At 40.3% G+C, this 16,408-nt stretch overlaps 1 protein-coding gene across 1 annotated transcript; it reads right to left on the bottom strand.

The window, feature by feature from the left end:
- Positions 1 to 190: 190 nt before the first annotated feature.
- On the bottom strand, positions 191 to 8,154 carry ctps1a (CTP synthase 1a). Its single transcript, XM_083543294.1, has 19 exons — positions 7,761 to 8,154; positions 6,731 to 6,911; positions 6,475 to 6,645; positions 6,216 to 6,316; positions 6,015 to 6,131; positions 5,333 to 5,416; positions 5,148 to 5,228; positions 4,661 to 4,812; positions 4,363 to 4,495; positions 4,183 to 4,271; positions 3,770 to 3,864; positions 2,608 to 2,670; positions 2,476 to 2,519; positions 2,297 to 2,393; positions 2,153 to 2,208; positions 1,665 to 1,761; positions 1,126 to 1,270; positions 939 to 1,038; positions 191 to 535 (listed from the first exon to the last, which is right to left on the bottom strand). Exons 2-18 carry the CDS (start codon positions 6,906 to 6,908, stop codon positions 954 to 956), a joined length of 1,788 nt encoding a protein of 595 aa, XP_083399420.1. The 5' UTR covers positions 6,909 to 6,911; positions 7,761 to 8,154; the 3' UTR covers positions 191 to 535; positions 939 to 953.
- Between the last annotated feature and the right edge of the window lie 8,254 nt (positions 8,155 to 16,408).

Raw genomic sequence — 16,408 nt, 5'->3', positions numbered from 1 at the left:
GATGAGGGTTGTGTTCCAAACTACTGTTTGTCTTTAACTAGAATAGTTCTGTGAATTGTTCATGCATTTTTTTTGGTCATAAATGAGTACCTCCCCCCTTCCTGATCACATTTAATGAGTGTATGAAAGTTTGAACAGAACACTGATTCAACTTGAAGGTAAAATCTCAAATAAAATGCCTGAAATTCAGCACAGTAAAGCTTTTATTTAAAATGTTGAGGCCAGAAACCCCTGAAGATAAAAGTTTATTCATGTTCACCAGTGATGCAGGTAAAGGCTGGTTTGGTTTCAGAGTAAGAGCAGGGTGCAGTATTAATAAAATACATTTGCTAAACACCTGTGTACATGTATATAAATTATTCAGTTTATACATTGTTTCCTGACCAGATAAAGCTACATCCAACAAAGCTGAGTTTATTTGGATAACAAGTCAAACTACACACCAGAACTGCTTTATGGAAAATTTGAACAAAATACACAAATAAAACAGGAAAGAAAAGTAACAATTTTTTTCCTTCAGGTGAATAATGCAGTCCTGCAGAGAAGAGAGGGGAAAACAAGTTATTTGGCAACCCTAGACCATGCTTTAACTTATGGCAGTTAAAATAAACTTTAAATTAGCAAAGATTTACATAGCAAAGTTAATTCATGTTTAGTGTATTTTACATCAGATCACCTGAATTCTGTTCATTTCAAAAGGAATGTATTTGAGACCTCCAGAGGAGAAAGGTTCTGTTCATTACAGAGATTGATAGAAAGCATCCTGGGGTGTGTGTTAATATAAAATTAGTTTAAGACATGGACATGTCACTCGCTCCAGATCAGATCACCTGCTGTGTTTAATCGAAAATATATTTTTTTTTGTGACTGATCTCGCCAATAAATCCGATTACACCATTGCAATTGTGAAGTGTTTATATAGATAGAAGAGAACGTACTGTTGTTGATTGTGATCAGTCCTGGGAGATGGAGGGCAGTTTCAACTCTGCTACCTCACAATCTGGAGAACTGCTGCCACTGCGGTCGCTATACCGGTCTCTGTACGGAAAGGGAAAGAGAAGGATTTAGAAATAGCATTCATCCTGCATGAGTGGGGAAGTTTTCAGTGTGTGTTTGGTTCCATACCGTGGTGAGAGCTGGCATCCTCTCTGTAGGTAATTTTGCAGTTTTCCAGCTGCAGCCAGCAGCAGACCGAAGTACGGCGGTGAAGGTTTTATCGGCCGGGATGTGAACTCAGGATGGTACTGTACACCCACGAAGTACGGATGATCTGGGAGATCAAGGAGAAAAGTTTAAATCAAAACAGAAACTGCTCATTTTACATGCATTAAAACATTCAAACTACTTGGAATAATAATTAAAAAAAAATAAATGTAGTTCTCTTCCATTTGAAAAGTACATTTTCAATGTATTCATTAAAAAATATATTCAAACTCCCAATTATTACACAGTTGACTAAAATGGATTTTTGAACTTAATTATTTTTTTCCTTCCAACTCCACTGTTTAAGACTAAACTTTTCAGCTCATGAAACTAAAAACGAGTACGTATCTGTGTATAAACTGCTGCATGAGAAAGGAAATGCTCAAGTTTTATCAGATCGTATCAGTAACCTACCGAGAAACGAAAGCAGATGCCACTTCCTTTAAAAACATCTTACTCACCATCAAGCTCTATAACCTCCATCCTCTCTCCCTCCATGTCCTGCCCCACAAAGTGGAAGCCTTTCTCCTCAAAATTCTGTTTCAGCTCTGGATTGACCTGCAGATTAAAAAAACAAAAACAACAAAAAAACCGCTACACTTCATGACCATGTTTGTGTTGTTGTATTTGTAAGATTTCAGCAGTGATGTGAAGATCCCAATATCATCATGGCAGATTAGACGACTGTCTTAGAGCAAACGACTGCCTGTCATGTGAGAGACCTTCCACAACATTGTTCATGACACTCAGATTTAATTCTGGCACTGAGAGAACTTCATCATCAGTGTTTGGTCACTTGTCACATTATGCTTTTTGCCTGCGTTCACAATAGAAAATGTACTTCCCCTGAGTTCTATGTTTAATGGATTCTAACGATGGACACCAGAAACAAAATCAACAGCACTGGTGTGAAAAGGGGGAATATCTGATCAAAATAAATGAGACGTACTTCAAAACGATGCCTGTGCCTTTCATCGACGTAGTCTGCGTCTCCGTAAAGCTTCCCTATAATTAAAGACGATATAGTTTAAAATAAAACACAATGATCCTTTAAACTTTATAATAAAAATGCAGATTCTGTTTTCACTCGTACTCAGTATGCTGCTCTTGTTCTTGAAAATGGTCCGTCTCTGCCCCAGCCTCATGGTGCCTCCCATCTGTCCCGGGTTGTGCTCAGGCATATCGATCACCTACAACGCAAAATCGAATCTTTTCACAGCCCCGATTCATTTCATCCATTCAGCCATTCGAGTAATTTAATTTTCTACTCACCACAGGGTGTGTTGTTTCAGGATCAAACTCGGTGGAGTTCGCGTCTGTTAAACAAAGCAAAAAGGCCACGTAAAAGAACGCTCTGATTTTTCTCTCATTTCGGCGGAACTAAATAAATGAAGTCGGATGTACCTTCCCAGCCCAGCGTGTTCCTGGCGAACTCACAAACTGCAAGCTGCATTCCCAAACACACACCTGAAACCGACAAACACACCCTTTTTTACTCATTGATCGAAGGATCGCGATCGGCCGCTTGTGCTGCTTGGAAGGCAATTAAACCATGCGTGTACATTCTGTGCATGTGTGAGAGAACATAACTCTCTCATACCAGCAGGTGGCAGTAGTCTACATTTGGGGCAAAACAGAAAAACCAGAAGTAAATAACTAACGCAAGGAGCGTTTCCACCTGCCGCAATCATTACTAATAGCTTTTTTCAATCACATCTGCTAAGTTGCAAAGACAAGTACAAGAATGGCAGGAGTGCTCCTCATTCTCTTTTTTGCATACGAGCTCCGCCGCCGTTTCGATATGCAGCCAAGAAACAGCTGATTCCGTCCGACTTGAAGCAACGGTGCGGAAAAAAACTAGAGCTGACCGAAACTCAATCCTCTGACATTCCCCGACTAATTTTCTGTATCATATCTTACTTTTTGACATGAAGGGGGGGAAAAGAAAGTTGGAATAAATAAATCAGCCATTGGCTGCCCTGATTTCTAAATAAAGGCATCGGGCAGATAAAAACCCCTTAACAGTCGACCTTTATCACTGATCAGAAAATTAAAACGTTATTTATACAGCGCTTTTTAATATACCTCGTCCCAGTGCAGCATTAAAGAAAATATTTTTGGCAGCGACATTTATCTTATTCATACAAATGAGCAGTTCTGTGATTAAGGACCTTGGACAGGGGTCCAGGAGTGGCAGCTTGGTGTGGCTGGGATTTAAACTCACAAACTTCAGCTCCAAAGTCTAGAGCATTAATCACTATCCTTCCACCTTTTCCCATATTATAAAAATAAGATGTATGATTCATAATTTTATACCTGTGACTGTGGTGAGGGAAAAGTGTCATTGAGAAACACTGAGAGGAACGCATCTTCATCCTCATCAACAAATACTTATTTAATCATCAATACAACATTGGAGTTCCGTTCATGCCGATTGGAGCACTTAGTCATTATAGCAGAACTGTTTATATTATTTACAGCCCCAAATAAGTTTCCTTAAGTTAAACCGTCCACAACACAGACACACTCTGTTCATACAATCTCCATAAATATGCTTCACTCTTACCTAAAAAGGGTTTCTTCTGTTTACGAGCCCAGCTGATGGCCTGAATCTTGCCTTCAGTTCCTCTGACTCCAAAACCTCCCGGGACCAAAATCCCACTGCAAATTGTGAACGTAAATAATCAACTTTTATGATTAATACGAATTCCATTTATATTACATTTTAACATAGATGTTATAATGTGTAACACACAATGTAAAGATAAACAATGTCCTATTCATTTCTATTCTATTAATGCAAACACTCCTGTTTCCAGTTCGTTTGAAATTTCCTCGTTCTCACTGTGAACGCTGCAGTTTTTGGTTAATTAGCCTTAACTGAATTGAACTTGCTGATTAAGTTAGAAAAAAAAAAAAATAATCGATGTAATAAATGATCATTCACAGATCTGATCCAACCATTGGCTAATCACTTACTCTGCACTGCACAGCTTCTGCCAGGCTTCATGGTATTTCACAGGCTCCTCCTGCAGAGTAACAGACTCCAAATCTGCAGAATCGATATACTAGAAAGGGAACAAAAACAGAATTTAAAGAACAAACCACACACTGCAGTTTTCTACGTGTCCACGTTGCATTTTCTACTGATTTACTTACCTTAACCTCTAGTTTATGGCTGATGGCGAGGGCTGAGTGCTCCAAGGCTTTGATAACCGAAGCATAAGAGTCGGAGAACTTTGTGTACTTTCCTACCAGAGCAATAGAGCAAGTCTCCAACAGTCTGTCTGACCTGAGACACAAATAGAATGAGGAAAAATCAGAACAGACAGAAGAGAGCTAAAAAGCAATAACATGTACGAGTCTGCTGTTTCTACCACAACTACACCGAGATCCAATCAACAGATCACACACACGTCTCACGCACGCACACACACACACACACACACACACACACCTGTCTGACATCTCTTTCCATTTAGCGAGCATCTTCCTGGGCCTGCCCTCGATTGGCAGATTAAGCCTATGGCAAAAGTAGTTCACGACACCCTGCTCCTCCAGCAGCAGCGGCACTCTGTAGATGGACGAAACATCATGGACGCATATGACCTTGGTAAAGATACGAGAACATACAGTTAATACCAGTGTAGTAGTTTTATAGCTCACACATACAACCAACTTTAGGTAATAATAAAAAAATAAAAAAAAACATTTTTACTTTAATTAGATGTAATTAAAGCAGAAAATATACATTTCAATCAAATTAAAATGTGCATTTTGTTGTTAGATATGTTACTTTAATTATAATTGAAGTTAGAGCTTGGGTTTGTAGATGAACTACTGCCACCTTGTGGACACAGCTGGTGCTGCGTATTTTGGCAAACTTATTAAACTTCGGTTAAACACACAGAACATTTTCAGGCATGGACTTCTCGGAAACTCACCTGTTCAGGCTCCACATGACAGAACATGGAGATCTTCTCCTTCACGGAGTTCTCGAGTGGAGTACAACATCGACACATGATCTTAAAAACAAAAAGTCAAACGTGCTCGAAAGACTGCCTGCCTGTGTGACCGGAATTGGAACAGATGTTAAATATGTATAAAAGACAGAGGAAAACATCTGTACCAGGTCTGGAGAAAGGCCGAGTCCTCTCAGCTCCCTCACGCTGTTCTGTGTGGGTTTGGTCTTCTGCTCACCTGTAGCACTGGGCTAAACATCAGACATCAGACAAAGCAGTAATTTTACTTTATTACTTCAATTTATTAAAAAATAAAATTCAAATAAAAACAGTGGCAGCTCCGTGAGCAGAAAACATCTTGTTGATGAGAGAAGTCACGGTTCCGATCGACAGGAAGGAACTCTATAAGCAAAAAAAAGTCCAGCATGTTCTGAGATGCTTTTCTGCTCAACACAGGTGTAAAGAGTATTGATCTGAGTTACAGAAGCTTCTAGTTCAGCAAGAAGCAGCACTGCTCCTGATCAGACTTCTCTCTTGATCAAGGTGTTTCCTGCTACAGAACTTCTGCTTGATGAACCATTTGTAATCAACGGTTTCTGAAATTCTCAGTCCATTTCTTTTGGGAACAACCATCATCACAATTTCCCTGAGTTCTGATGTTTGATGTGAGTATTATCTGAAGATCTCGCAGGACCTGATGCACCGTTTCCCGCTTCATTAGTGTGTGGTGAGTGCATGCGGATATTTTTTTACACTCCATACAACATTGAGTTACAGAAACCGGAAGAGAAACGTGTTCAAAAACAAAGACAGGTCTGGGTGGAAAGGGATCTGATCAAACAAGCTCACCTGAGGAACAAGACTGACGTGGATGTTACAGAAGTTTTCCTTCTTCACTTTAAATTGGAACTGCCTGAACGCCTCGATGAAAGGCATGCTCTCGATGTCTCCGACGGTACCTCCCAACTACACACACACACACACACGGATCTAAATCACGTACAGGATTCATAAATCACATTAGAATATCTAGCTGAGCTTTAAACCTACCTCAATGACACACACTTGAGGCTCCACACGATCATAATCCACAGGGATCTTGGCCTGCTTCATCACCCACTCCTGAATGGCGTCTGTGATGTGCGGCACCACTGAAAAAGGGGATTCAAATCAATTGTTATAGGAGGCCGTGGTGCATTTCTTTTCTCCTGCATGCACAAATATCAAACCACAACCTTCAAACACGTCCTCCAGGAGACACAATCTATTAAATATCAACACACACGATCCAAAAGCTCTGCATTCTCACCCTGCACGGTTTTCCCTAGATAGTCTCCTCGGCGCTCCTTGTTAATGACGGACTGGTAGATCTTCCCGGTGGTGAGGTTGTTGTCTTTGGTGAGGCGAATGTCCAAGAAGCGCTCGTAGTTCCCCAGATCCAGGTCCACCTCTCCTCCATCGTCCAGCACAAACACTTCACCTAAACCAGAACACAATCGCTCAGTAATCCGACGAAGACGATGATCCACCAAAACCCAAACCCTGAACAGATCTCTATACTTTACCATGCTCGTATGGAGAGAAGGTTCCGGCATCGATGTTGATATAGGGGTCGATTTTGATGGCCGTGACGTGAAGGCCGCAGGATTTCAGGAGCGTCCCGACGCTGCTGGCGATGATGCCCTTCCCAATCCCGGAGATCACACCTCCTGTCACTAGGATGTACTTCATTGTAGCGTTCATCGACTGCAAGACAACATGTGGAGCGAAACCTCAACCTTGACCAAAACACACCCAGTATCAACAGTTCACAAGCCCTCTAGGAGGAACGAGATCATCTCAGAACATCCAAACATCATCTTATTTACACGGGGACATGTTTTTGTTGGTGGAGATGTTAATAGTCAGGTGCAGGTCACAGATGGCTCCAGAAACCGTTTGGACAGCTGTGTTCTGATTACAGCTGTGGAGAAACTTTACAAAAACAACAACAATCATGCACGATCTCAAACTCAAAAGTTCTTCTTATAAACACGTGTCTGTTGCGTAAACACGTTCTTATGAGATGCGCTTTTCAGAATACTGATGAATGGTTTCTTTAGAGGTTTGTAGTATTGATTAGCTCACCATCTAAAGGTCAAAAACAGGACCTTGACGTTTCAGCAGTTTGTCTGAACACGTGGATCTTCTGATGAAGAGCTACGCGAGTGATCAGTGGAGCAGGAGCTCCTGCTGCTGTTGCGCAAAAACCCTGGCTGTTTATCACCATGTAGTGGAGATCACTTTAGCCTGGTATGGTATCTTCTCCCCCACACCAACATATTAACGAGAGATCACAGTGAAACACACGTGGGTGCGCGCGTATCTAATTAACAAGCGCGTCTTTGGACATTTTTTTAGAACAAATCCCAAAATACTCAAATATCCAATTGACTTCAAGAAGATAAACACCGTATTTACACTTAACTACCAAAAAACATGACGTAATTCACAACTGTACAACCCGCATCATCATCATGATCTTCATCATGACCACCACAGAACAAAAAAGTCCAGAACTTTTTCAATCCGACCTGCTCAGACCCACCCACTCACCTCAAAGCAGAGAAGAAAAGAAACCTTGGAGTTGAGTGTGAGGTTGTTTCCAGGTAGTGCGCTCTCAGCAGCTCCAGAACTCCATGATGAACTCACACGTGCCTGAGAACCCGGAAGAGGTTTTGGAAAGAGCGCGAAGGAAAAAGATTTTCAAAATAAAAGACACCCAGACATTTGTGTGTGTTTCCTATCCGGCTCGAAGGAAAATATAAGGTTTTTCACTATCTGCTGTGCCCCAGTGTGTCAGTAAAAACACGGCTCAGGATTCAGAACACAAACTTTACTGGGTTTAGATTTAATCGTGTGTGATTGTTGTGGTCACGTGGTCGCTGATGTTCAGAAGGTGCGTGATGCTGAACGATCTGCTGCAGTCTCTTAATTTAGAAGGTGCACTGTGACGCACCAAAGTGGTGAAGAGTGGAAATACAACTGAATGGGAATCCTTTCTTACACTGCATATTTTCTGAAATAAAAAACAAACTCCAGACATCTACAAATGAAACCACGTCTGAATAATTAATTTCTGTGTTTTATGTTTGACGTGATATTATGCATTGAGTTATTCTGATATAAGAACCGTATCAAAACATTGAAACACAAAAAATTAACACATTTATATGACATATTTCATTTTCGATCTAATAAAGAAATACTCTTCTATCACACACACACACACACACACACACACACACACACACACACACACACACACACACACACACACACACACGTATATATATATGCCCTCCCAAAATTAACCCTTGGCAGCAACAAATACAATCATTTTTCTATCTCTTTTTCTTTAATGTAATATATGTGTTGTTCCTCATCACTTATACACATTTATATTTCAATTAAGATAGAATTGAAGCCTTGATTAAATTGACCAGCAGGGGGAGGCATTTCTCCATTAAAAGAAGGTCAAACAAATCTTTCAAAAAAGACAAAGAAATAAATCAATCCTTTCAACAGGTCTCTTAAATTAACAAATAGATTTAAAGTTTAATGTTACAGTCAAACTATTAGATTTCAAAAGAAAAATGCATCGTTTGCAATGGTGGGTCTTGAACCCATAAACTTGTTGGGAGCTGCTGATCAGTATAACAACACCTTAACCACTGAACTATCACTTCTGGCTTAAACAGGCAGTCAATAAGCCTAATGAACCACATTAACTTCTTTTCCATACTTCAACACCATGCACCTCATATAAAAAATAGGCCAAACAAGTCTTTCAAAAAAGACAAAGAAATAAATTAATCTTTTAAACAGGCCTCTATGATTAATAGCATTTATAAAAAATGGAAATTATAATAAATAATATCACAATGACCACCAGGGGGCAGTAAATTACCCTGTTTAATTTTCTTTTGTCATGTATGAGAGGCTGTTGTTTGTGGGTGAAGGCAATAAACCCACTCAGCTCAGTCATTAGTCACTGTGTGTGTGTGTGTGTGTGTGTGTGTGTGTGTGTGTGTGTGTGTGTGTGTGTGTGTGTGTGTGTGTGTGTGTGTGTGTGTGTGTGTGTGTGTGTGTGTGCGTGCGTGTGTGTGTGTCAGTTGCTTACATCATATCCAGGTGTCCTAACACGTTGCTGGGAATCTGACGGCTGTTTTCTTGCACAGAAGCACGTGTGTCTATGTGTGTGTTCACCTGTGTGTATGTGTTAGCTTGTGTGTTTGTGTGTTACTCAACTTTACAGTTTGAAAGATGCATTGCTCATGTCTGTCTACGTCAAGTGTGAAGTTGCCTGCTATTATAATTTCCTATATGTCAAAAACCCAAACCCAGAGAAATTCGTACATTTACTATCTTTAACAGGGACAATCCTCCTCCTCCTCTTCCTCCTCCCACAACATCTACATTTATATTATTGTCATTATTTCTGTTTATTGACATGAGCAATCCTTTTTAACGACTCTATTTACATTCACAATGGATAATGGATTTGTCTTCTGTCTTCCAAAACCACTTTATATTAAATAATGTATATAAAGCGTTTAACAATGTGATTGCTTATGGCTTGTTCAGAAGTCGCCTTTACTTTTGCACAGTTGCACAGTGTGTGTGTGTGTGTGTGTGTGTGTGTGTGTGTGTGTGTGTGTGTGTGTGTGTGATATTTTCAACCCTTTGTGGTTACTGTTTCGCTGTGATAATGGATCCTGTTGTTGAAACATCTGCAAGACCTTCCCCTTTTTCCACTTCTCAAGCTGTTTATGTATCTGAACGACTAATTGGACAAACAGAAATGTTACACACATATCAGACACACACACAAATATCAAATACACACTATATTGACTAAAGTTTGTGGACACCTGAATATTAGATTTTTGAGAATCCCAGTCCACGTTTAATCTCCATTTTCTGTTATAGTATCCGGCACTCTTCTGGGAAGATGTTCCACTAGGATTGTGGAGATTTGTGCTCATTTAGACAGAAAAGTCAGGTAGTGATGAGAAGGTGAGAAAGCCTGGGATGAAGACCAAATTGCAATTCATGTTCAATAGTGTTATAGCAGGAGATCTTTCACTCCATCCAATGTAAAGAAGATCTTCATGGCTTTGTGCACAGGGAACGTATTTGGGTCTCCAAGTTTAAGAGAAGGAAAAATTTTATGCTACTGCATCCAAAGACGTCCTGCACAATTCAACAATAAGGCTGGAAAGATCAGGTGTCCCAATACTTTTGTCCAAACAGTTTTAGTATTGAGTTCATTATGGAAAAACCAAACCATATAAAGAGGCATTTTATGTCCTCTTTTTTCCATCCTGTGTACACACACTCAACTGTGATGTCGCAAATGTGTTTGCACAATAAAATGACATCTGAGGCAGAGCTCAAGAGTTTAGCATCAATTCACAGCAAACTGTAGACAATGGCTGAAGAAAGGGATCTGAGATTTGTTTTTTCCACAGAAAAAAGATGTTTTAAGAAACTGCTTTATTTATGGCTCTGTGCGTAACACAGCTGCGTAGTACGTTTCAAACGAGCCTGAATCAGAAGGAGTACTACAAGCACTTTCAAAATACCTAATAAAAGACCCTCGCTGTCGTGGGTTTGCTGCGTGACTCACTAGGTGTGACGTGTCTTATACCTGTGCATTGGTGTGTAAAAACACCTCCAGACATACATGCAGCATGGATGTTTAGTTGTTATCGAGTTCGTGTGGGGAACAGAGACGCACCTTACAGACCACACTGAGTGACTCATCGTGGACCTCGTGACGTCTGCAACCAGAGTGTCGTCTGTGTCTCCCTCAGTCCCTTCAGACACTCTGATCCTAAAACACACATCCACCAGTTTACAAAAGTGAATAGCAACATATACACTATAGAGACAAAAGTATCAGGACACGTCATTCTTCCCCAAACTTGGAGGATTTGTATATGACGTCTTTTCCTTCACTGGAACTAGGAGTTGTTTTATTGGTTGAAAGATGAAGAAGATCTCCTGCTATAGTTTTTCAACCCTACTGAGATGAAAGTGAACGCTGTCTGCTCCCCAGGCCTCCTTGTCTTCTCACTTCCATCAGAACCTGATTTTACTACAAAATCTTATGGTCAGGTGTCCACAAATTTTTGCTTATATAGTGTACGTATCCTCATGACTTTGGATTTTAAAGTCACAAGAAGAGCAAGTACGGTTATTTGCCGCTTCCTTCCACAAGCTTTTCACAACCAGGAGAAGTAGCAAGTAGCACACACTTTTTCAGAGACGTGTGAAGTCGGTTATCACGTGCTGCTCATACTGTGCTAAAGTCACTAGAATCCAGGGAAGGAATTTCAGCAACGTCTCAGGTATTCGAATAAATGAAGCTTTTTACATTTACAGCATTTGGCAGACGACTTTATCCTGAGCGTCTTACATTTATCTCATCTATACAACTGAGCAGCTACAGGGAAAGGGCCTTGCTCAGGGGCCCAGGAGTGGCTGGGATTCGAACTCATAGCCTTCACTGTCCGATGTCTTAACCACTAAGCTACAATAGATAATACTGTGAAATGTAAATGTTTGAAGTTCAATATCCGATTTGGAGAAAGTCTAATTTTCAAGTGTTTATGATTCAGTCTACAGCCATTAATACACTTGTTCTCTGAATTCGTACAAGAATGAACAAGTCCAATTGTTATATTACTATGTGTCATAACATGTTCCACATCTCACTTCATCGAGAACCTTATTGAGAACATCATGGGAACATCGTGCAATAAACGTTTACAGAGAAATTACGTCACGTGGAATGGATTGTATCGAGCGCAGGATAATAGTCACTCATGGACTGTAATGACGCACCGCATTACAAACATAGATCATATGCAAACACACACACACACACACACACACACACACACACACACACACACACACACACACACACAATTCCACTCACAGTCACATATTCTTATTTTAGCTCTACAGATCCTGAATGACTACAGACACACACACACACACACACACACACACACACACACACACACACACACACACACCCCTCTCTCTGACTAAGCATGCATTTTAATCACACACTTATTTTGTTTCAGGGGAAGCGTTTATTTTACAGACAATGTGCGCCACTTAACCAGAATGACTCACGCCATTGCAAATTGTTTCTACGCTGACGAATTCTGACGAATTCTGACGAAAGCTTCAAACGTGTCGTGATCAAATTCCCAACGCAGTCAGGTCGGGGTTCGATGCTCATATTTTTTAAGCAGCGTAACACTTTATTTTGACCTTTCACTATTATCGCATCTCGACATCCGTCTTTTGCGAGCGCATAACGAGGATTTTCTAAATACACATCGCTCCGTGTTTGCGAATGAACAGTGGCACACTGCTGGTATACACCGTGTACATGTTTCCTGAAGAATAGTCAAAGACACTCATCAGACAGTCGTTATGTGTGAGGCGAATATCTAGGAATGTTCAAGGTTGTTTCTTTTTGACATTCATATCACATACACAGTTTGGCCAAATGATTGTGGACACCTGATTATAAGATTGCTTTTTGAACATCCTATTTCACAGGTAGTTCCCTTTCGCTCTTATAATGATCTCCATTCTTCTGGGGAGATGTTCCACTACATATTAGCATAATAAAAAAGAAAATCCATGAAACTCTTTTTTTTATTATTGATTTTCTTCTCTGTAAATCCTGTGTATTCTACAAAGTCAAACAGCACCAAGAGGTGGATCTGAGCATGATGGTGATTATGATGACAGCAGCAGTTATTGGAGAACACTGAAGTAGGACTCAAATGCAATCTGTTTATAAAAAATTTAGGATATTTTGCAGTATAAGTGTGAGCAGCAGCCAGTGAGTGCACAAGTGCAAAAACATCCCAAGCTGAAGATGTTTCAAGATGAATCGAGTAGGTCCACAGGTGATCAGGGCAGTAGATTTGCATCCAGATCAGAGACTGAAAAACATCAGGCAGCAGAACACAGATTTCTCTTAATATTTTTAAAACAAACTGGTTTAATGTTCTGTTCTTTTTTTATATACCATTGAAATTAACGCAACACTTATTATTTTCTAAATAACTGGCAACAGAAGTGAGTAAACCCGAAGTGATAACAGCTGTATGTCGTGTATCCGTGCAAAGCCACATGTTCTATTCACCATGTTCATGTTTTTGTCTGGTTGAAAGGATCGATAAATGTGAGTATCTCGTATTAGAGAAGTTAAAATTTGGTGCTTTGAGTTCAAATCTCTCATACTGACCTCTGGATCCTCCACATGGCACCTCATAGTAAAGAGTCTCTGAGGATTTGAGAATTAGAATCGTTGCTCTTCACAAAGATGGCGAGGCTGTAAGAAGAAACTGAGTTACAGTACAGTGGTTAAGGTCATACAGAGGTTTTCCAAGACGGGTTCAACTCGGAACAGACCTCGCAAGGGTCCATCAAAAAAAGTTCTTGCGCTGTGCGTCAGGTGCAGAAGCAGCTCCAAAAAAAACAAAATGGTTGCCGAAACCTGAGAGGTGTACTCACTTTTGTAAGATACTGACGTATGGAATATACTGTATACAGACACACATTTAACAATAATATACGCTTTTTGACCTTGTGTGACAAATAAAACAAAATGTTTAAAGGAACCTAGAGAGCCATTTATTTGACATTTGAATATCAGTGAAAGAACAATCAGGAGATCTTGAAGTTATTTATGGAATGTGTGATTCCTGGGTCCCACATGCCTGTCTGTTGTCATGTGCACTCGTTTGTTTAGCCGTCCGTGCTCGCTCATGCGTTCAGCTTAAGTCTTGTGTTTTCTTTGATGGCGACAGCTTTAACTTCGTTCCTGTCTCATGGGAACCGGAGCGACCAGAGTGGAAAGGGGGAAGGGCATCTTCATCAGAGAGAGAGAGAGAGAGAGAGAGAGAGAGAGAAAGAGAGAGAAAGAGAGAGTCAGTCTTTTGGGATGCAGATTGTTGTTGGAGCCTGAGACTGCTGGGGGAGGGAAAAGTGCATATGTGTGTGTGTGTGTGTGTGTGTGTGTGTGTGTGTGTGTGTGTGTGTGTGTGTGTGTGGTGCTGACGCATGTCTGACCCATTGTGGTGCTGTGACGTGTAGATAGCCATGCAAATCATGGAACACTGAAGAGATGGCTAAAGTCCAGCCTTGCTTTCCGTGCAAAGCAGAGCCTCCGAAAAGACAGGAGAGGGGGAGGAGTGACGTTCATCTGTCTCGATATATTGCAAAAAAAACCTTAAGTGGAACTCTGAGGATGTAAAATGCAGCAAGGAACATGCTTTTAAAGACCCAATACTGATCAACTACATTTGGATCTGAATCACTTGTATTACGTGTTGCTATTAAAAGGTGGACAGGTGTATCCTGGGCCATGAGGTCGTCTGCCGAGAGCAATGTGACGCACGTGTGACTGGATGTGTTCTGACACTCTGACTTTTTAGATATAGTATTAAAGACGTAATATGTATAACTGTATTATGAGAACGTTTTTACGTTTGTTTCGTTAGAGTTTCCCTTCGTATTTTAATCATCTTGAACCTTTTTCCTGTTGAACTGAAAAATACGTCGTTTTCATTATTTTTGCATGTACGTGTTAGAGATGATGACCCAATAGAGCTTTTCAGGGTGCGCCCTTTCTGATGGTTTCCATTCTGCATGTGGTCAAAACTATTCACAGGGAAAGAAAGCCACCGAAATGTCTAAAAAGCCCCCCAAAGAAACAGTTGATGTGAATCCTGTTGATCAAACAGCAGGTTTACGGATTGTAGTGACTGTATATTATTATATATAGTATATAAATATGATGTGTTTACATTAAAATGCTGTAGCTTAGGGAATAAATGATACCTGAAATCTCCTTTACAGCAATTTTTTTATGTCAAATTTTACTAAATTAAAAAACAAATGATGGTCCTCAGACACGCATTGTATAAAAGTGTATACGTGTGAAAAAAGGTCACGCAGCAGGTAGCTATGTCACCTCAAGGCAGTGTAGTACGTCACAAATTTACATCCATTAAAAACTACTAACAAGGGTTGAAAAGTCCTAACCCTAACCCTGAACCCTGAACCCTAACCCTAACCCCTAACACTAAACCCTAACCCTAAACAATAACCCTAACCCCTAACCCTAAACCCTAACACTAAACCCTAACCCTAACCCTGAACCCTAACCCTAACCCCTAACACTAAACCCTAACCCTAAACAATAACCCTAACCCCTAACCCTAAACCCTAACACTAAACCCTAACCCTAACCCTAAACCCTAACCCTAACTCTAAACCCTAACACTAAACCCTAACCCTAAACCCTAACCCAAACACTAAACCCTAACCCTAACCCCAACCCTAACCCTAACCCTAACCCTAAACCCAAACCCTAACCCCAAACCCTAACCCTAACCCTAATCCCTAACCCTAAACCCTAACCCCAAACCCTAACCCTAAACCCTAACCCTAACACTAACCCTAAATCTACACACTCGGAAAGAGTGAATAGAAAATATGGACTGTTGAAGTATTTTTTTTAGCTATCAAAAATGTATAAGTGTAAGTGTTCCTTAAAACCAATTGTAAAATATATTAAGAAAAAGATAAGCATGTATGAGGAGACACAATATGAATGAGAAAATCACATGCATGGAAATAAGCATCTAACAGGAATCTGGTGTTTTGTAAGTATGTAGCTGCATAAATAGGGCAAGTAATAGCTTAATTAATTTCACAATTAATTTAATAGAACAAAAATGTTACCACTGTATCCTCATCATTATTCAGACGCTTATGGAGCAGCTTTTCATCCAGCACAGCCTTTTATATTGATTTTTTATTTATCGTGTTATCTTTTCGAACAGCTGCTGTCATTTTATTTTGTCACGCCTTGACGATTACTCTCGTGCTGAATTTTTTACCGGCGGTCGCATCAACCACTCAACTTCGAATAGTATTCTATATATTCGCTTTATGGCCAAATGTTTGTGAATACCTGACCAGATGTGCTTCTCCACAGTTAGTCCACATTTTTTTTATAATAAGCTCCACTCTTCTGAGGAAAATGCTCCACTAGATTTTGGAGTGTGCTTGTTAGTTAGTAGAGTGAGGGACTGATGTTGGTGAGAAGATGAGGGGGCTTGGGGTGCGTTCACATTCAACCCAAAGGTGTTTAGCAG

The sequence above is a fragment of the Silurus aristotelis genome, assembly GCF_946808225.1.
Source record: "Silurus aristotelis genome assembly, chromosome: 6".
Classification (NCBI taxonomy): domain Eukaryota; kingdom Metazoa; phylum Chordata; class Actinopteri; order Siluriformes; family Siluridae; genus Silurus; species Silurus aristotelis.
Note: the sequence above shows the minus strand (reverse complement) of the source record. Positions and strands in the feature narration are given on the sequence as shown.